The sequence below is a fragment of the Oncorhynchus clarkii genome, chromosome 27, assembly GCF_045791955.1.
Source record: "Oncorhynchus clarkii lewisi isolate Uvic-CL-2024 chromosome 27, UVic_Ocla_1.0, whole genome shotgun sequence".
Classification (NCBI taxonomy): Eukaryota; Metazoa; Chordata; class Actinopteri; order Salmoniformes; family Salmonidae; genus Oncorhynchus; species Oncorhynchus clarkii.
This window is the reverse complement of record NC_092173.1, coordinates 26,318,508-26,339,858: the sequence shown is the minus strand read 5'-3', so window position 1 is coordinate 26,339,858 and position 21,351 is coordinate 26,318,508. Positions and strand designations below refer to the sequence as shown.

Here is a 21,351-nt window from a genome sequence, read left to right as displayed (position 1 = left end):
TAATGTTTGTGGCTGGACAGAGGGTTAAGACTAGAAGTAATTTTTGTGGCTGGACAGAGGGGTAAGACTAGAAGTAATGTTTGTGGCTGGACAGAGGGGTAAGACTAGAAGTAATGTTTGTGACTGGACAGAGGGTTAAGACTAGAAGTAATGTTTGTAGCTGGACAGAGGGGTAAGACTAGAAGTAATGTTTGTGGCTGGACAGAGGGGTAAGACTAGAAGTAATGTTTATGGCTGGACAGAGGGGTAAGACTAGAAGTAATGTTTGTGACTGGACAGAGGGGTAAGACTAGAAGTAATGTTTGTGGCTGGACAGAGGGGTAAGACTAGAAGTAATGTTTGTGGCTGGACAGAGGGGTAAGACTATAAGTAACTATTGTGACTGGACAAGGGGTAAGACTAGAAGTAATTATTGTGGCTGGACAGAGGGGTAAGACTAGAAGTAATGTTTGTGGCTGGACAGAGGGGTAAGACTAGAAGTAATGTTTGTGGCTGGACAGAGGGGTAAGACTAGAAGTAATGTTTGTGACTGGACAGAGGGGTAAGACTAGAAGTAATGTTTGTGGCTGGACAGAGGGGTAAGACTAGAAATAATTATTGTGGCTGGACAGAGGGGTAAGACTATAAGTAATTATTGTGACTGGACAAGGTGTAAGACTAGAAGTAATGTTTGTGGCTGGACAGAGGGGTAAGACTAGAAGTAATGTTTGTGACTGGACAGAGGGATAAGACTAGAAGTAATGTTTGTGACTGGACAGAGGGGTAAGACTAGAAGTAATGTTTGTGGCTGGACAGAGGGGTAAGACTAGAAGTAATGTTTGTGACTGGACAGAGGGGTAAGACTAGAAGTAATGTTTGTGACTGGACAGAGGGTTAAGACTAGAAGTAATGTTTGTGGCTGGACAGAGGGGTAAGACTAGAAGTAATGTTTGTGGCTGGAAAGAGGGGTAAGACTAGAAGTAATGTTTGTGGCTGGACAGAGGGGTAAGACTATAAGTAATTATTGTGACTGGACAGAGGGGTAAGACTAGAAGTAATGTTTGTGACTGGACAGAGGGTTAAGACTAGAAGTAATGCTTGTGGCTGGACAGAGGGGTAAGACTAGAAGTAATGTTTGTGGCTGGACAGAGGGGTAAGACTAGAAGTAATGTTTGTGGCTGGACAGAGGGGTAAGACTAGAAGTAATGTTTGTGGCTGGACAGAGGGGTAAGACTAGAAGTAATGTTTGTGACTGGACAGAGGGGTAAGACTAGAAGTAATTATTGTGGCTGGACAGAGGGGTAAGACTAGAAGTAATGTTTGTGGCTGGACAGAGGGGTAAGACTAGAAGTAATGTTTGTGGCTGGTCAGAGGGGTAAGACTAGAAGTAATGTTTGTGGCTGGACAGAGGGGTAAGACTAGAAGTAATGTTTGTGGCTGGACAGGGTAAGACTATAAGTAATGTTTGTGGCTGGACAGAGGGGTAAGACTAGAAGTAATGTTTGTGGCTGGACAGAGGGTTAAGACTAGAAGTAATTTTTGTGGCTGGACAGAGGGGTAAGACTAGAAGTAATGTTTGTGGCTGGACAGAGGGGTAAGACTAGAAGTAATGTTTGTGACTGGACAGAGGGGTAAGACTAGAAGTAATGTTTGTGGCTGGACAGAGGGGTAAGACTAGAAGTAATGTTTGTGGCTGGACAGAGGGGTAAGACTAGAAGTAATGTTTGTGGCTGGACAGAGGGGTAAGACTAGAAGTAATGTTTGTGACTGGACAGAGGGGTAAGACTAGAAGTAATGTTTGTGGCTGGACAGAGGGGTAAGACTATAAGTAATTATTGTGACTGGACAAGGGGTAAGACTAGAAGTAATTATTGTGGCTGGACAGAGGGGTAAGACTAGAAGTAATGTTTGTGGCTGGACAGAGGGGTAAGACTAGAAGTAATGTTTGTGGCTGGACAGAGGGGTAAGACTAGAAGTAATGTTTGTGAGTGGACAGAGGGGTAAGACTAGAAGTAATGTTTGTGGCTGGACAGAGGGGTAAGACTAGAAGTAATTATTGTTGCTGGACAGAGGGGTAAGACTAGAAGTAATTATTGTGACTGGACAAGGGGTAAGACTAGAAGTAATGTTTGTGGCTGGACAGAGGGGTAAGACTAGAAGTAATTATTGTGACTGGACAAGGGGTAAGACTAGAAGTAATGTTTGTGGCTGGACAGAGGGGTAAGACTAGAAGTAATGTTTGTGACTGGACAGAGGGGTAAGACTAGAAGTAATTATTGTGGCTGGACAGAGGGGTAAGACTAGAAGTAATTATTGTGACTGGACAAGGGGTAAGACTAGAAGTAATGTTTGTGGCTGGACAGAGGGGTAAGACTAGAAGTAATGTTTGTGGCTGAACAGAGGGGTAAGACTAGAAGTAATGTTTGTGGCTGGACAGAGGGGTAAGACTAGAAGTAATTATTGTGACTGGACAGAGGGATACCTTCGGAAAGTATTCAGACCCCTTACTTTACAGCCTTATTCTAAAATTGATTGAGTGTATATTCTTTCTCAGCAATCTACTCACAATACCACATAATGAAAAAGTTAAATCAGGTTTTTATAATTTTTTGCAAATGTATAATAAAAAAACAGAAATACCTTATTTACATAAGTATTCAGACCCTTTGCTATGAGACTCGAAATTGAGCTCAGGTGCATCCTGTTTCCATTGATCATCCTTGAGATGGGAGTGCCACTTTGGTAAATCCAATTGATTGGACATGATTTGGAAAGGCACACACCTGTCTATATAAGGTCCCAGTTGACGGTGCATGTCGGAGCAAAAACCAAGCCATGAGGTCGACGGATTGTCCGTAGAGCTCAGAGACAGGATTGTGTTGAGGCACAGATCTGGGGAAGGGTACCAAAGAATGTCTGCAGCGTTGAAGGTCCCCAAGAACCCAGTGGCCTCAATCATTCTTAAATGGAAGAAGTTTGGAACCACTAAGATTCTTCCTAGAGTTGTCCGCCCTGCCAAACTGAGCAATCGGGGGAGAAGGGCCTTTTTCAGCGAGGCGACCAAGAACCCGATGGTTACTCTGACAGAGATCTAGAGATCCTCTGTGGAGAGGAAAATCTTCCAGAAGGACAACCATCTCTGCGACAGTCCACCAATTAGGCCTTTATGGTAGAGTAGCCAGACGGAAGCCACTCCTCAGTAAAAGACAAATGACAGCCCACTTGGAGTTTGCCAAAAGGCACCTAAAGACTCTCAGACCATGGGAAACAATTTATTCATTTATTTTTATTTCACCTTTATTTAACCAGGGAGGCCAGTTGAGAACAAGTTCTCATTTACAACTGCGACCTGGCCAAGATAAAGCAAAGCAATGCAACAAAAACAACAACGCAGAGTTACACATAAACAAACATACAGTCAATAACACAATAGAAAAATCTACGTACAGTGTGTGCAAATGTAGAGAGTAGGGAGGTAGGCAATAAATAGGCCATAGAGGTGAAATAATTACAAGAAACAAGATTCTCTGGTCTGATGAAACCAAGATTGAAGTCTTTGGCCTGAATGCCAAACTTCACATCTGGAAGAAACCTGGCACCATCCCTACGGTGAAGCATGGTGGTGGCAGCATCATGCTGTGGGGATGTTTTTCAGTGGCAGGGACTGAGAGACTAGTCAGGATTGAGGAAAAGATGAACGGAGCAAGGTACAGAGAGATCCTTGATGAAAACCTGCTCCAGAGCACTCAGGACCTCAGACTGGGGCAAAGGTTTACCTTCCAACAGGACAATGACCCTAAGCACACAGCCTAGACAACACAGGAGTGACTTCGGGACAAGTCTCTGAATATCCTTGAGTGGCCCAGTCAGAGCCCGGACTTGAACCTGATCGAACGTCTCTGGAGAGACCTGCAAATACCTCTGCAGCGACTCTCCCCATCCAACCTGACAGAGCTTGAGAGGGTGTGCAGAGAACATTGGGAGAAACTCCCCAAATACAGGTGTGCCAAGCTTGTGCCAAGAAGACTCTAAGCTGTAATCGCTGCCAAAATACTGATTAAACACTTATGTAAATGTCATATTTCTGTTTATTTTATTTTATACATTGACAAACATTTCTAAACACCTGTTATTGTGTGTAGATTGATGAGAAAAAAATACAATTTAATAATACATTTTATAATAAGGCTGTAATGTCAAATCAAATTTTATTTATTTGTCACATACACATGGTTAGCAGATGTTAATGCGAGTGTAGCGAAATGCTTGTGCTTCTAGTTCCGACCATGCAGTAATATTTAACAAGTAATCTAACCTAACAATTTCACAACAACTACCTTATACATACAAGTGTAAAGGAATGAAAAAAATATGTACATAAAAATATATGAATGAGTGATGGCCGAACGGCATAGGCAAGATGCAGTCGATGGTATAGAGTACAGTATATACATATGAGGTGAGTAATGTAGGGTATGTAAACATTATATAAAGTGGCATTGTTTAAAGTGACTAGTGATACATTTATTACATCAATTTTTTCATTATTAAAGTGGCTAGAGATGAGTCAGTATGTTGGCAGCAGCCACTCAATGTTAGTGATGGCTGTTTAACAGTCTGATGGCCTTGAGATAGAAGCTGTTTCTCAGTCTTTCGGTCCACGCTTTGATGCACCCGTAATGACCTCGCCTTCTGGATGATAGCGGGGTGAACAGGCAGTGGCTCGGGTGGTTGTTGTCATTGATGATCTTTTGGCCTTCCTGTGACATAGGGTGGTGTAGGTTTTCTGGAGGGCAGGTAGTTTGTCCCCGGTGATGCGTTGTACAGACCTCACTACCCTCTGGAGAGCCTTACGGTTGTGAGCGGAGCAGTTGCCGTACCAGGCGGTGATAGAGCCCGACAGGATGCTCTCGATTGTGCATCTGTAAAAATTTGAGTGTTTTTGGTGACAAGCCAAATTTCTTCAGCCTCCTGAGGTTGTAGAGGCGCTGCTGCGCCTTCTTCACCACCCTGTCTGTGTGGGTGGACCCATTCAGTTTGTCCGTGATGTGTAGCCGAGAAACTTAAAACTTTCCACCTTCTCCACTACTGTCCCGTCGATGTGGATAGGGGGCTGCTCCCTCTGCTGTTTCCTGAAGTCCACTATCATCTCCTTTGTTTTGTTGAGATTGAGTGTGAGGTTATTTTCCTGACACCACACTCCGAGGGCCGTCACCTCCTCCCTGTAGGCCGTCTCCTCGTTGTTGGTAATCAAGCCTACCACTGTAGTGTTGTCTGCAAACTTGATGATTGAGTTGGAGGCGGTGCATGGCCACGCAGTCATGGGTGAACAGGGAGTACAAGAGAGGGCCCCTTGTGGGGCCCCAGTGTTGAGGATCAGCGGGGTGGAGATGTTGTTACCTACCATCACCACCTGGGGGCGGCCCGTCAGCAAGTCCAGGACCCAGTTGCACAGGGCCGGGTTGAGACCCAGGGTCTCAAGCTTAATGATGAGTTTGGAGGGTACTATGGTGTTAAATGCTGAGCTGTAGACGATGAACAGCATTCTTACGTAGTAATTCCTCTTGTCCAGATGGGTTAGGGCAGTGTGCAGTGTGATTGCGATTGCGTCGTCTGTGGACCTATTGGGGCAGTAAGAAAATTGGAGTGGGTATAGGGTGTCTGGTAGGGTGGAGGTGATATGGTCCTTGACTAGTCTCTCACAGCGCATCATGATGACGGAAGTGAGTGCTACGGGGCGATAGTCATTTAGCTCAGTTACCTTAGCTTTCTTGGGAACAGGAACAATGGTGGCCCTCTTGAAGCATGTGGGAACAGCAGACTGGGATAAGGATTGATTGAATATGTCCGTAATCACTCCAGCCAGCTGGTCTGCGCATGCTCTGAGGACGCGGCTGGGGATGCCGTCTGGGCCGGCAGCCTTGCGAGGGTTAACACGTTTAAATGTTTTACTCACGTTGGCTGCAGTGAAGGAGAGTCTGCAGGTTTTGGTAGCGGGCCGTGTCAGTGGCACTGTATTGTCCTCAAAGCGAGCAAAGAAGTTGTTAAGTTTGTCTGGAAGCAAGACATCCTGGTCCGCGACGGGGCTGGTTTTCCCTTTGTAGTCCGTGATTGACTGTAGACCCTGCCACATACCTCTCGTGTCTGAGCCATTGAATTGCGACTCTACTTTGTCTCTATACTGACGCTTAGCTTGTTTGATTGCCATGCGGAGGGAATAGCTACACTGTTTGTATTCGGTCATGTTTCCGGTCACATTGCCCTGATTAAAAGCAGTGGTTTGCACTTTCAGTTTTGCGCGAATGCTGCCATCAATCCACGGTTTCTGGTTGGGGAATGTTCTAATAGACGCTGTGGGTACAACATCACCGATGCACTTGTTAACAAACTCGGTCACCGAATCAGCGTATTCATCAATGTTATTGTCCGACGCTATGCAGAACATATCCCAGTTCACCTGATCAAAGCAATCTTGAAGCGTGGAATCCGATTGGTCGGGCCAGCGTTGAACAGACCTGAGCACGGGCGCTTCCTGTTTTAGTTTCTGTCTATAGGCTGGGAGCAGCAAATTGGAGTCGTGGTCAGATTTTCCGAAAGGAGGGCAGGGGAGGTCTTTATATGCGTCGCGGAAGTTAGAATAACAATGATCCAGGGTTTGTTTTCAGATTAGCCTTGTTAAAATCCCCAGCTACAATAAATGCAGCCTCAGGATATGTGGTTTCCAGTTTACATAGAGTCAAATGAAGTTATACACGACTGTGATTATGATCGAAGAGAATTCTCTTGGTAGATAGTGCTGTCGGCATTTGATTGTAAGGAATTCTAGGTCAGGTGAACAAAAGGACTTGCGTTCCTGTATGTTGTTATGATCACACCACGTCTCGTTAATCATAAGGCATAACACCCCCGCCCTTCTTCTTACCAGAGAGATGTTGTTTCTGTCGGCGCGATGCGTGAAGAAACCAGGTGGCTGTACCGACTCTGATGACGTATCCCGAGTTAGCCATGTTTCCGTGAAACAAATAACTTTACAATCTCTGATGTCTCTCTGGAAGGCAGCCCTTGCTCGGATTTCGTATACCTTGTTGTCAAGAGACTGGACATTAGCGAGTAGTATGCTCAGGAGCGGTGAGCGATGTGCCCGTCAACGGAGCCTGACCAGAAGACCGCTCCGTCTGCCCCTTCTGCGGCCCTGTTGTTTTGGGTCGCCGGCTGGGATCCGATCCATTGTCCTGGGTGGTGGACCAAACCGAGGATCCGCTTCGGGAAAGTCGTATTCCTGGTCGTAATGTTGGTGAGTTGACGTTGCTCTTATATCCAATAGTTCCACCCAACTGTATGTAATAAAACCTAAGATTTCCTGGGGTAGAAATGTAAGAAATAACACACAAAAAAAAAAAATTGTGTATAGTTTCCTAGGAACGCGAACTGAGGAGGTAATCTCTGTCGGCGCCGGAAGATTAGTGTGATGAAAGTGGTTGCCAGTAGTTGCCAGGTAAAGCTTGCTATCTGGGTCTGGAATCCAAAGGTAAGGTGACATCTTGACTCTGCTATACTCAGGGATGGGCAACTGGCGGCCCTCTGGTCTATTCCCCCCCTTATGATAAATTAAGATTTTTTTGTGGCCCACACCACCATCAGTGTTGCCCATCCCTGCTCTAACTGATCTCTCTAGTCGTCTCTGTAACCCCAGCCCAGCATCACCCATAATCTCATTTTGACATAAACGGGTTCTGCCGTCGGTGGCTGCAGGGTTTCCATGGCGCTCAGTTGTCATGGCAGTGGCACAGGCCAACGCCCCCATGACAAAAATTGCTCTGTGTTCCTTTGAGTTTGTATGTAATGAGGACTATTTGCTGTTAGCTGCTCTGAGGGGAGAACTGTTTAACACATTAAGTCATAGATGAACTGAAACTGTCCTCTCCCCCTCTACCTCCCCCTCTACCTGTCCCCTCCCCCGCTTTTTCTCCTCGTTTCCTCTCCTTCATCAACATTCTACATTTATGTTCTTGAGAGTTTTTAACACTGAGGTGCTTCTGAGACAAAGTTGTCCATTTTTAGGCCTGAGTGTACAAAACATTAGGAACACCTTCCTTATATTGAGTTACACCCACTCACCCCTTTTGCCCTCAGAACAGCCTCAATTCGTTGGGGCATGGACTCGACAAGGTGTAGAAAAAACGTTCCACAGAGATGCTGGCCAATGTTGACTCCAATGCTTCCCACATTTGTGTCAAGTTGTATCTTTTGGGTGGTGGACCATTCTTGATACACACGGGAAACGGTTGAGCGTGAAATCCCAGCAACGTTGCAGTTCTTGACACAAACCGTCGTGCATGGCACCTACTACCATACCCCATTCAAAGGCACTTAAATCTTTTGTCTTGCCCATTCACCCTCTGAATGGCACACATACACAATCCATGTCTCAATTGTATCAAGGCTTACAAATCCTTCTTTAACCTGTCTCCTCTTCTTCATCTTAACTGATTGAAGTGGATTTAACAAGTGACATCAATAAGGGATCATGGCTTTCCCCTGGTCAGTCTATGTCATGGAAAGAGCAGGTGTTCTCATCTACACTCAGTGGATCTCTCTCTCTCTCTCTCTCTCTCTCTCTCTCTCTCTCTCTCTCTCTCTCTCTCTCTCTCTCTCTCTCTCTCTCTCTCTCTCTCTCTCTCTCTCTCTCTCTCTCTCTCTCTCTCTCTCTCTCTCTCTCTCTCTCTCTCTCTCTCTCTCTCTCTCTCTCTCTCTCTCTCTCTCTCTCTCTCTCTCTCTTTCAGTTGACAGGGGGATTTCCTCAGCCTGAGCTTAGTCTCACTTCTCACCTGTGTTTTGCATAGAGCACCAGACCTCATGCTGAAAATAACAAGAAAGAAATACTGTGCAGTTTGTTCTCAAACATCAGTGGGTTTCACACCTGCAGTTGTCAGTTTGTTGTCAGTCTCCTTTGTTAAAATTAAATGAAACTCCCACACACTGTGCTGCAAGTTTCAGTTTCCACTCATTTTGTTCTACTTTGTTATAATTACTTTCAGGATTATGCTTTTGCTTAGCATCGTCTCTGTTTCATTTTTTTTGTGAACATTCTTAATTACATTTTCCCCATCAACATTATTGGAGATCAGAACAAGCGGCGTCTTATCACTCTTGTGTTTGTGTTGTCGCCCCCTCCAGGTGAAGCTGACTAAGTACATCTGTAAGCAGCTGCAGTGTAAGCAGAGAGTGCCTGAGAGACAGAGGACCCAGGCTCTGGCCAGCTACCCTCGACTGGGAGACTGGCTCTGCACCATCAACCTCAGACCTGAACTCATACAGGTACTATTTAGTCACACTGTGTATGTTGGTTGTGCATCTTGGTTGTTCCAATGAATATACTCTCCTGCAACCCGCCTCACCCAATGTTGTACAGATCTGCTATTGTTATACTTTAGAACCGGAACCCCCATCAGGAGCTAGCCAGCTAACTAGCTAGTAGCTAATAGTCAGTTAGCCACTGCAAGCGGTCTTCACTGTTCATTCGGACACCAGCCAGCCTCAGCTCGGTCAATACCTGCCAGTCTGCACAGCGCGATATCAACCCAGGGCATATCGGACAGCTTTTTCTCTAGCACATCTCCGGATTCCTACCACAAGCTCTGAAACTTTACACCGGATCATCGCAGCTAGCTAGCTGCAATCCGAGTGGCTACTCCTGGCTAAGGTCTATGTCCCAAAGCAAGCACCAGTTAGCCTTGAGCTAGCCTCGAGCGAGACCCATCTCCCGTTTAGCCGAAGAGGTCCACCAGCTAATTCTTGGGCTACAATACCTCTTTTGCCAATTGGCCTGGACCCTTTACTGCCGACATGGAGCCCCGCCGATCCATCACGACTGGTCTGCTGGCGTAATCGTCCGAGGTGGTTTCAACAAACTCTAACGTTGTGACGTTGCTGAAGGCCCATCTGCTAGCCATCTGCTAATCGGCTCCCTGACTCACCTATTGTTACTCATTGGATCCCATGATCACTCGGCTACACATGCCTCTCACTAATGTCAATATGCCTTGTCTATTGCTGTTTTGACCTGGTCAAGGCTTTCGACTCTGTCAATCAGCGCATTCTTATTGGCAGACTCAATAGCCTTGGCTTCTCAAATGACTGCCTCGCCTGGTTCACCAACTACTTCTCAGATAGAGTTCAGTGTGTCAAATCGGAGGGGCCTCTGGCAGTCTCTATGGGGGTGCCACAGGGTTCAATTCTCGGGCCGACTCTTTTCTCTGAAATATCAATGATGTCGCTCTTGTTGCTGGAGATTCTCTGATCCACCTCTACGCAGACGACACCATTCTGTATACATCTGGCCCTTCTTTGGACACTGTGTTAACAAACCTCCAAACTAGCTTCAATGCCATACAACACTCCTTCCGTGGCCTCCAACTGCTTTTAAATGATAGTAAAACTAAATGCATGCTCTTCAACCGATAGCTGCCCGCACCCTCCCACCCGCCCAACCAGCATCACTACTCTGGACAGTTCTGACTTTGAATATGTGGACAACTACAAATTCTTAGGTGTCTGGTTAGACTGTAAACTCTCCTTCCAGACTCACATTAAGCATCTCCAATCCAAATTAAATCTAGAATCGGCTTCCTATTTCCCAACAAAGCCTCCTTCACTCATGCTGCCAAACATACCCTCGTAAAACTGACTATCTTACCTATCCTTGACTTTGGCAATGTCATTTACAAAATAGCTTCCAACACTCTACTCAGCAAACTGGATGTAGTCTATCACAGTGCCATCTGTTTTGTCACCAAAGCCCCATATACTACCCACCACTGCGATCTGTATGTTCTCGTTGACTGACCCTCGCTACATATTCGTCGCCAAACCCACTGGCTCCAGGTCATCTATAAGTCTTTGCTAGGTAAAGCCTCGCCTTATATCAGCTCATTGGTCACCATAGCAACAGCAACACCCTCCCGTAGCACGCGCTCCAGCAGTTATATTTCACTGGTCATCCCCAAAGCCAACACTTCCTTTGGCCGCCTTTCCTTCCAGTTCTCTGATGCCAATGACTGGAGCGAATTGCAAAAATCACTGAAGCTGGAGACTTATTTCTCCCTCTCTAACTTTAAGCGTCAGCTGTCAGAGAAGCTTACCGATCACTGCACCTGTACACAGCCAATCTGTAAATAGAACACCCAACTACCTCATCCCCATATTGTTATTTATCTTCTTGCTCTTTTGCACCCCAGTATCTCTACTTGCACATCACCATCTGCACATCTATCACTCCAGTGTTTATGCTAAATTGTAATTATTTCACCTCTATGGCCTATTTATTGCCTTTCCTCCCTAATCTTCTACATTTGCACACACTGTACATTGATTTTTCTAATGTGTTATTGACTGTATGTTTGTTTATGTGTAACTCTGTGTTGTTGTTTTTGTCGCACTGCTTTGCTTTGTCTTGGTCAGGTCGCAGTTGTAAATGAGAACTTGTTCTCAACTGGCCTACCTGGTTAAATAAAGGTGAAATAAAAATAAAATAAATAAGTGTGTGTGTGTGTGTGTGTGTGTGTGTGTGTGTGTGTGTGTGTGTGTGTGTGTGTGTGTGTGTGTGTGTGTGTGTGTGTGTGAATCAAGGAAAAGCAAGAGTCTATGTAATGGTATCCCTGTACAGTCCCCCCTGAAAGGTTCAAGTACCCAGGTTAGTTTGGTTAGTTGGCATCTGACTTAGAGAGGGCGATCATCTTGGACTCCTCAGATTCCATGTACCAGGTCCCTTAGCTGATGGTGACATGGCATAACAGTTGGCTATTCAAGAGAAGACGTTCCTGCGCATTGCTTATTATAATTTCAGGACAGATGATGTTTCCCGTCAATATCCACTGAAAATGTCCACAATTGGAGCTGCTTGTGAGCCATTTAACTTTGAACATGGTTAAAGAACATGGTTAACTTCTCCGATACAGAACTTGGTTAATTCCTTCAATGCAGAACTTGGTTAACTCTTCCGATACAGAACTTGTTTAACTCCTCCAATGCAGAACTTGGTTAACTCTTCCGATACAGAACTTGTTTAACTCCTCCAATGCAGAACTTGGTTAACTCTTCCGATACAGAACTTGTTTAACTCCTCCAATGCAGAACATGGTTAACTCATCCAATGCAATATAAACATCCTAAGTGAACCAACAGTACCGTCTCCCTTTATCTGTGTCAGATTGAATTTGGGTCTTTGTTTCTTTTGGACAGTAACATGCTTATGATAGGGCATATTTCATAGCAGTGAAGGCCTTTGCTGGAAGCTGAAAGCAGGCTTTTGTAGTTCCGCTCTGTCTCCACCCTTCCAGTTGGCAGTAGCAGCTTCACGGGGAGAGTTTCTGTCACTATTTTGTCAGGACTGGTACATACACAAAAACATTTAATCTGGTGTTTTTATAGAGACAGTTTGCTCTGCCAATGGAAAATGAGTGATCACTTTTTACCGTAAATGTATTCTCTCACAGACCTGCATTTAGGACTGTTGTTGTACGCTTTGGGTTCTGAGACCTACCCACCCCCAAACCCTATTGGTCTGTAGTCAACTCTTGACGTGATCTTCTCCATTCCATGTCCCAGCTCATGTCCTTGGCCTCCAGCCATACCCCCCTCACTATACACCGGCCTATGTTTAGGTGTTATGTGTTTTTACTTTGTACCAAAATGGCAGAATATATATGTATGTGTACTGCACACCCAGCAGGTTTGTGCAGATGATGCTATTCAGGAGTTGGCAACTGTCAAAAACAGAATAGGAGGATACTATTTTGTTATATACAGTATGTGTCCTGGCCCACTAATCTATGTCTATCACGGACCAGTCTAAGCTGCTCCTATCCACCAAGCCCTCTTTGCAAACACAGCCCAGTGGGCAAAAACTCATTGAATCAACATTGTTTCCACGTAATTTCAACAAAAACATTGAATGTGATGATGTTAGGAATTTCATATTTTTTCCACCAAACTTTTAACATAAATTCAATGACATGATGCCATTTTTTGTTGATTTGGTATTTGGTATTTTATTAGGATCCCCATTAGCTGTTGCAAAAGCAGTAGCTACTCTTCCTGGGGTCCACACAAAACACGAAACACAATAGAGAATTACTTAATACAGAACATCAATAGACAAGAACAGCTCAAAGTCAGAACTACATCAAAAAAAATGTAAAGGCACACGTAGCCTACATATCAATACATACACACAAACTATCTAGGTCAAATAGGGGAGAGGCGTTATGCCGCGAGGTGTTGCTTTATCTGTTTTTTGAAACCAGGTTTGCTGTTTATTTGAGCAATATGAGATAGAAGGAAGTTCCATGCAATTAGGGCTGTATATAATACTGTACACTTTCTTGAATTTGTTCTGGATTTGGGGATTGTGAAAAGACCCCTGGTGGCATGTCTGGTGGGATACGTGTCTGTGTCAGAGCTGTGTGTAAGCTGACTGTGCAAACAATTTGGGATTTTCAACACAATGTTTCTTATAAAAATAAGAAGTGATGATGTCAGTCTTTCCTTAACTCTTAGACAAGAGAGACTGGCATGCAATAGTATTTATATCAGCCCTCTGATTACAATGAAGAGCTAAATGTGCCACTCTGTTCTGGTCCAGCTACAGATTAACTAGGTCTTTCCTTGCAGCACTGGACCACACGACTGGACAACAATAGAGATTAGACAAAACTAGAGCCTGCAGAACTTGCTTTTTGGAGTGTGCTGTCAAAAAATCAGAGCATCTCTTTTTTATGGACAGACCTCTCTCCATCTTTACAACCATTGAATCTATATGTTTGGACCATGACAGCTTACAATCTAAAGTAATGGCAAGTAATTTAGTCTCCTCTACTTGTTCAACAGCCACACCATTCATTACCAGATTCAGCTGTGGTCTAGAATTTAAGCAATGATTTGTACCAAATACAATGCTCTTAGTTTTAAGGATGTTCAGGACCAGTTTATTACTGGCCACCCATTCCAAAACAGACTGCAACTCTTTGTTAAGGGTTTCAGTGACCTCATTAGCTGTGGTTGCTGGTGTGTATATGTTTGAATCATCAGCATACATGGACACACAGGCTTTGTTTAATACCTGTGGCAGGTCATTGGTAAAAATAGAAAAGAGTAGAGGGGCTTTTTTCCATCATTCTTTATATCAGTGATCTTGGCTTCATAATGCAGTTTCTTCTTCTATTTGTTGAGTTTAGTCACATCATTTCTCAGTTTGTAGTATGTAAGCCTGTCAGATGTGCAGCCAGACGTATTAGCTACTTCTTTTCCCCCCATCTCTTTCAACCATACAGTTTTTCAATTGCTCATCAATCCACAAAGACTTAACAGTTCTAACAGTCAGTTTCTTAAAAGGTTCATGTTTATCAATAATTGGAAGAAGCAATTTCATCAATTCATCAAGTGCAGCGTCTTGATGCTCCTCATTAATCACATCAGACCAACAAATATTTTTAACATCATCCACATAAGAGTCACAGCAACATATTTTGTATGATCTCTTATACACTATTTTAGGCCCAGCTGTTGGAACTTTGGCTTTCCTGGATATCGCCAATATATTGTGATCACTGCATCCAATGGGTACGGAGCTTTAGAACAAAGTTCTACAGTATTAGTAAAAATGTGATCGATATATGTGGATGATCTTGTTCCTGTAGTGTTTGTAAACACCCTGGTAGGTTGATTAATAACCTGAACTAGATTACAGGCACTGGTTACAGTGAGAAGCTTCCTCTTGAGCGGACAGCTTGATGAAAACCAGTCAATATTCCCCAAGAAAGCAGACCTCTTTGTTTACATCACATACACCATCCACACATTTTGAGTTCTGCACACACATTTTCTATAGGATTGAGGTCAGGGCTTTGTGATGGCCACTCCAATACCTTGACTTTGTTGTCCTTAAGCCATTTTGCCCCAACTTTGGAAGTATGCTTGGGGTCATTGTCCATTTGGAAGAGCCATTTGCGACCAAGCTTTAACTTCCTGACTGATGTCTTGAGATGTTGCTTCAATATATCCACATAATTTTCCTCCTCATGAATCCATCTATTTTGTTAATCCTCGCAGTTCCAGACAGGCAGGTCACGGGGAAGATTGAAAACAACAAACAGCAGGGATCTAGGCAATCACAAACCCGGTACAATCCACGGTCCCAGCCACAATGGCTAACCGCGTCGTGGGCTACTTTCAAGAAAACCCTGCTAGCTTGATATGCAGCTAGCTAGTAGCTAGGCTAGCTGCGACGCCAAATAGCTCCTCAGACCTGTCCTTGGTCAGCAGGATCACTGATGCCAACTGCGTCGCGGGATCCAAACTAAGAAGCTAGCTACCAAGAACTTTCCAATACACTTTCAAACAACAAACTTTCCAAACAAACAAAACCAAGCTCTTCTTTGTTCCGCATTCAACAGGAAGTGACTTGAAATTTCACGTTGAATTCACGTTAGTTGACAACTCAACCAAATGTAAATGTACACTAGATGTTGAAATTATGTCTGGGCCCAGTGGGAGGCCATTTAAATGTGTAAGATCAGCCAAGAGGGGGAGAAGGAGGAGTGGTATGTGTGAATGAGAGATTCTGAGAAAATTAGGGAGGGAGAGCAAGAGATAGACTAATTATGTAAGTCTACAAATTATGACTGCAAGATGAGAGATTCTGCAGTGGCCTAGAGAGGCTAAGATTAAGATTAAGGCTAGAGATAAACTCAGCAAAAAAAGAAATGTCCCTTTTTCAGTACCCTGTCTTTCAATTCGTAAAACTCCAATAACTTCACAGATCTTCATTGTAAAGGGTTTAAACACTGTTTCCCCTGCTTATTCAATGAACCATAAATAACAGCTTACAGACAGTAGGCAATTAAGGTCACAGTTATGAAAATGAGGCCTTTCTACTGACACTAAAAAATACCAAAAGAAAGATGCCCAGGGTCCCTGCTCATCTGCGTGAATGTGCCTTAGGCATGCTGCAAGGAGCCATGAGGACTTCAGATGTGGCCAGGGCAATAAATTGCAATGTCCGTACTGTGAGACGCCTAAGACAGCAATACAGGGAGACAGGACGGACAGCTGATTGTCCTCGCAGTGGCAGACCACGTGTAACAACACCTGCACAGGGTCGGTACATCCGAACATCACACCTGCTGGACAGGTTGGCAACAACAACTGCCCGAGTTACACCAGGAACGCACAATCCCTTCATCAGTGCTCAGACTGTCCGCAATAGGCTGAGAGAGGCTGGACTGAGGGCTTGTAGGCCTATTGTAAGGCAGGTCCTCATCAGACATCACCGGCAACAATGTCGCCTATGGGCACAAACCCACCGTCACTGGACCAGACAGGACTGGCAAAAAGTGCTCTTCACTGACGAGTCGCGGCTTGTCTCACCAAGGGTGATGGTCGGATTGAGGAATGAGCGTTACACCGAGGCCTGTACTCTAGAGCGGGATCGATTTGGAGGTATAGAGTCCTTCATGGTCTGGTGTCACAGCATCATCGGACTGAGCTTGTTGTCATTGCAGGCAATCTCAATGCTGTGCGTTACAGGGAAGACATCCTCCTCCCTCATGTGGTACTCCTCCTGCAGGCTCTTCCTGACATGACCCTCCAGCATGACAATGCCACCAGCCGGACTGCTAGTTCTGTGCGTGATTTCCTGCAAGACAGGAATTTCAGTGTTCTGCCATGGCCAGCGAAGAGCTCGGATCTCAATCCCATTGAGCACGTCTGGGACCTGTTGGATTGGAGGGTAAGGGCTAGGGCCATTCCCCCCAGAAATGTCCGAGAACTTGCAGGTGCCTTGGTGGAAGAGTGGGGTAACATCTCACAGCAATTACTGGCAAATCTGGTGCAGTCCATGAGGAGGAGATGCACTGCAGTACTTAATGCAGCTGGTGGCCACACCAGATACTGACTGTTACTTTTGATTTTGACCCCCCCCCCCCCCCTTGTTCAGGAACACATTATTCCATTTCTGTTAGTTACATGTCTGTGGAACTTGTTCAGTTTATTTCTCAGTTGTTTAATCTTGTTATGTTCATACAAATATTTACACATGATAAGTTTGCTGAAAATGAACATAGTTGACAGTGAGAGGACAGTGAGAGGACAGACTGAAATAGTGACACAGAAAGAAAGAGTGGGTTCCGAGATAGAGATAGAAGGAAAGATATAGAAGTAAATAGATAAAAGGAAAGATAGAAGTAAAGACAGAAGTAATGACAGAAGTAATGACAGAAGTAAAGTCAGAAGTAAAGATGGAAGTAATGACAGAAGTAAAGACAGAAGTAAAGACAAAGAAGTAAAGACAGAAGTAATGACAGAAGTAATGACAGAAGTAAAGACAGAAGTAATGGCAGAAGTAAAGACAGAAGTAATGACAGAAGTAATGACAGAAGTAAAGACAGAAGTAAAGACAGAAGTAAAGACAGAAGTAATGAGATAAAAGGAAAGACAGAAGTAAAGACAAAGAAGTAATGACAGAAGTAATGACAGAAGTAATGATAGAAGTAAAGACAGAAGTAATGACAGAAGTAATGACAGAAGTAATGACAGAAGTAATGACAGAATTAGTGACAGAAGTAAAGACCTAGAAGTAGAGATATAGAATAAAATAGATTAAAGGAAAGAAATAAAAGGAAAGACAGAAGTAAAGACAGAAGTAATGACAGAAGTAATGACAGAAGTAATGACAGAAGTAATGACAGAAGTAAAGACAGAAGTAATGACAGAAGTAAAGACAGAAGTAATGACAGAAGTAATGACAGAAGTAATGACAGAAGTAATGACAGAATTAATGACAGAAGTAAAGACCTAGAAGTAGAGATATAGAAGAAAATAGATTAAAGGAAAGAAATAAAAGGAAAGACAGAAGTAAAGACAGAAGTAATGACAGAAGTAATGACAGAAGTAATGACAGAAGTAAAGACAGAAGTAATGACAGAAGTAATGACAGACGTAATGACAGAAGACCTAGAAGTAAAGACAGAAGTAATGACAGAAGTAAAGACAGAAGTAATGACAGAAGTAAAGACAGAAGTAATGACAGAAGTAATGACAGAAGTAATGACAGAAGTAAAGACAGAAGTAAAGACAGAAGTAATGACAGAAGTAAAGACCTAGAAGTAGAGATATAGAAGAAAAGACATTAAAGGAAAGAAATAAAAGGAAAGACAGAAGTAAAGAGATAGAAGTAAAGACAGAAGGAAAGAGATAAAAGTAGAGATAAAAGGAAAGAGATAGAAGGAAAGATATAGAAGTAAAGACAGAAGTAAAGAGATAAAAGTAAACACAGAAGTGAAGACATAGAAGGAAAGAGATAGAAGTAAAGACAGAAGGAAAGACATAGAAGGAAAGAGATAGAAGTAAAGACATATAGATTTAGTAGATAGGTTGTAGTGTTTTCATTGCCCCATGCCAGCTACAGTACACCCCACCCCCCCGCCACGCTATTTATACACACGGTCCTGCCTCCCCACATACCACACACACGCACACTCACACACATGGACGTAAGCACTCACACACGCATGGACATGAGTGCTCTCACACACACAGACACGTAACACTGGACAGCGTAGGATCGCCGATACAGACTATGAGAAAGGAACTTACGTGGCTAAACTTGCAGGTCCTGGATTCAACAGGTGGATTTATAGGGAAAGGCAGACAGAGATAGTAGGACCAGTGAAGAGCAGCACATGTGGTGCTGTGTCCGGGACACTGAGGTAGGCTAATTGAAAATAACATTATTCTCCGCTCACAGCAAGAAAGCATGTGGATGTATGTTGTTATGCAAAGGATTGACAACACTGTTTTGTCACCAAAAATGTGTTGAGTCCATGAATGCAAATGTGTTGAGTCCATGAATGCAAATGTGTTGAGTCCATGAATGCAAATGTGTTGAGTCCATGAATGCAAATGTGTTGAGTCCATGAATGCAAATGTGTTGAGTCCATGAATGCACATGTATTGAGTCCATGAATGCAAATGTGTTGAGTCCATGAATGCAAATGTGTTGAGTCCATGAATGCAAATGTGTTGAGTCCATGAATGCAAATGTGTTGAGTCCATGAATGCAAATGTATTGAATGCACATGTATTGAGTCCATGAATGCAAATGTGTTGAGTCCATGAATGCAAATGTGTTGAGTCCATGAATGCAAATGTGTTGAGTCCATGAATGCAAATGTGTTGAGTCCATGAATGCAAATGTGTTGAGTCCATGAATGCAAATGTGCAGTCTTGCAGAACAACACTGTTTTGACTGTTCCTGTAAGTCTGGCGACCTGTTTTAATTGAATAGGTTACAAGCCATTCTCTACTTTAGCATCTGTGTGGACCATACTACCACAGCTCCTAAAACGTGATTGTCAATTGTCTTTCCCTCCCTATGAAAGTGTCCTGGCAACAATGGCCATTCATTTAGCCAGGGCTCCTCTCCATTCGCTATATGACTCACAGTGCAGGAATGTATTCACCCATGCCTCATCACACTAAAAGTGGCACCAGTTGGCTGACAGTCTGTTGGGTACATTTGGGATTGGATGTGCTAAAAGAGCTAGCCTGGTCCCATATCTGTTTTGTTTTGGGTGATCTCGCACTCCGAGGCCCACGTGAGACGGTTCTTTAATCAGGTCAACACCAACAAGGCCGCAGGCCCTGACGATATTCCAGGGCACGTTCTCAGAGCATGTGCAGAACAGCTGGCAGTCATTTTCAACATCTTCTTGTCCCAGTTTGTAATCCCCACATGTTTTAAGATGACCACAATCATTCCTGTTCCTAAGAATGCTTCATGCAACAATGATTACTGCCATGTAGCACTCACTTCTGTAATAATGAAGTGCTTCGAAAGGCTGGTTATAGCACACATTAACTCCACCATCTCAGCCACCCTAGACTCAAATCAAATCAAATCAAATGTATTTATATAGCCCTTCGTACATCAGCTGATATCTCAAAGTGCTGTACAGAAACCCAGCCTAAAACCCCAAACAGCAAGCAATGCAGGTGTAGAAGCACGGTGGCTAGGAAAAACTCCCTAGAAAGGCCAAAACCTAGGAAGAAACCTAGAGAGGAACCAGGCTATGTGGGGTGGCCAGTCCTCTTCTGGCTGTGCCGGGTGGAGATTATAACAGAACATGGCCAAGATGTTCAAATGTTCATAAATGACCAGCATGGTCCAATAATAATAAGGCAGAACAGTTGAAACTGGAGCAGCAGCACGGCCAGGTGGACTGGGGACAGCAAGGAGTCATCATGTCAGGTAGTCCTGAGGCATGGTCCTAGGGCTCAGGTCCTCCAAGAGAGAGAAAGAAAGAGAGAAAGAGATAATTAGAGAGAGCACACTTAAATTCACACAGGACACCGAATAGGACAGGAGAAGTACTCCAGATATAACAAACTGACTCTAGCCCCCTGACACATAAACTACTGCAGCATAAATACTGGAGGCTGAGACAGGAGGGGTCAGGAGACACTGTGGCCCCATCCAAGGACAACCCCGGACAGGGCCAAACAGGAAGGATATAACCCCACCCACTTTGCCAAAGCACAGCCCCCAAACCACTAGAGGGATATCTTCAACCACCAACTTACCATCCTGAGACAAGGCCGAGTATAGCACACAAAGATCTCCGCCACGGAGACCCACTCCAATTTGCTTACTGCTCCAACAGATCCATTGCTCTCAACACTGCCCTTATCCACCTAGATAAGAGGACTACCTATGTGAGAATGCTGTTCATTGTCTACAGCTCAGTGTTCAACACCATTATCCCCTCCAAGCTTGTCACCAAGCTTAGGACTCTGGGTCTGAACACCTCCCTCTGCAACTGGATCCTGGACTTCCTGACGGGCCAACCCCAGGTGGTGAGTGTAGGCAACATCACCTTCACCACGCTGACCCTTAACACAGCGGCCAACGGGTGGGGGGTGGGGTGCTTAGTCCCCTGCTGTACTCCCTGTTCACCCACGACTTTGTGGCCACGCTCGACTCCAACACCATTATCAAGTTGGCTGATGACACGACTGTGGTAGGCCTATCACCGGCGACGATGAGTCAGCCTACAGGGAGGAGGTCAGTGACCTGGCAGTGTGGTCAGCAAGACGAAGAAGCTGATGGGGCGCGACAGGGCCTCTTCGCCCTCAGGAGGTTGAAAAAGTTTGACAGTTGTGCCATTTAAGCATATTAACTGGCTGCATCACTGCTAGGTATGGCAATAGCACCACCCTCCATCGCATGGCGCTACAGAGGGTTGTGTGGACAGCCCAGTATATCACTGGGGCCGAGCTCCCTGCCATCCAGGACCTCTATATCAGGCGTTGTGAAAA

The 21,351-nt window shown here is 44.3% G+C and overlaps 1 protein-coding gene across 2 annotated transcripts in view; it reads left to right on the top strand.

Annotated features, from left to right (window-relative positions):
- LOC139385538 (kinase suppressor of Ras 1-like) overlaps window positions 1–21,351 on the top strand; it is a 97,206-nt gene that overhangs the window by 43,265 nt on the left and 32,590 nt on the right. Inside the window, exon 2 of one of the 2 annotated variants that reach the window (XM_071130680.1) lies at window positions 9,157–9,297. In XM_071130680.1, coding sequence (XP_070986781.1) covers window positions 9,157–9,297 — 141 coding nt within the window. Of the gene's footprint in view, window positions 1–9,156; window positions 9,298–18,395; window positions 18,744–21,351 lie in introns of those variants that run through there. The other variant, XM_071130681.1, reaches the window with a different exon arrangement.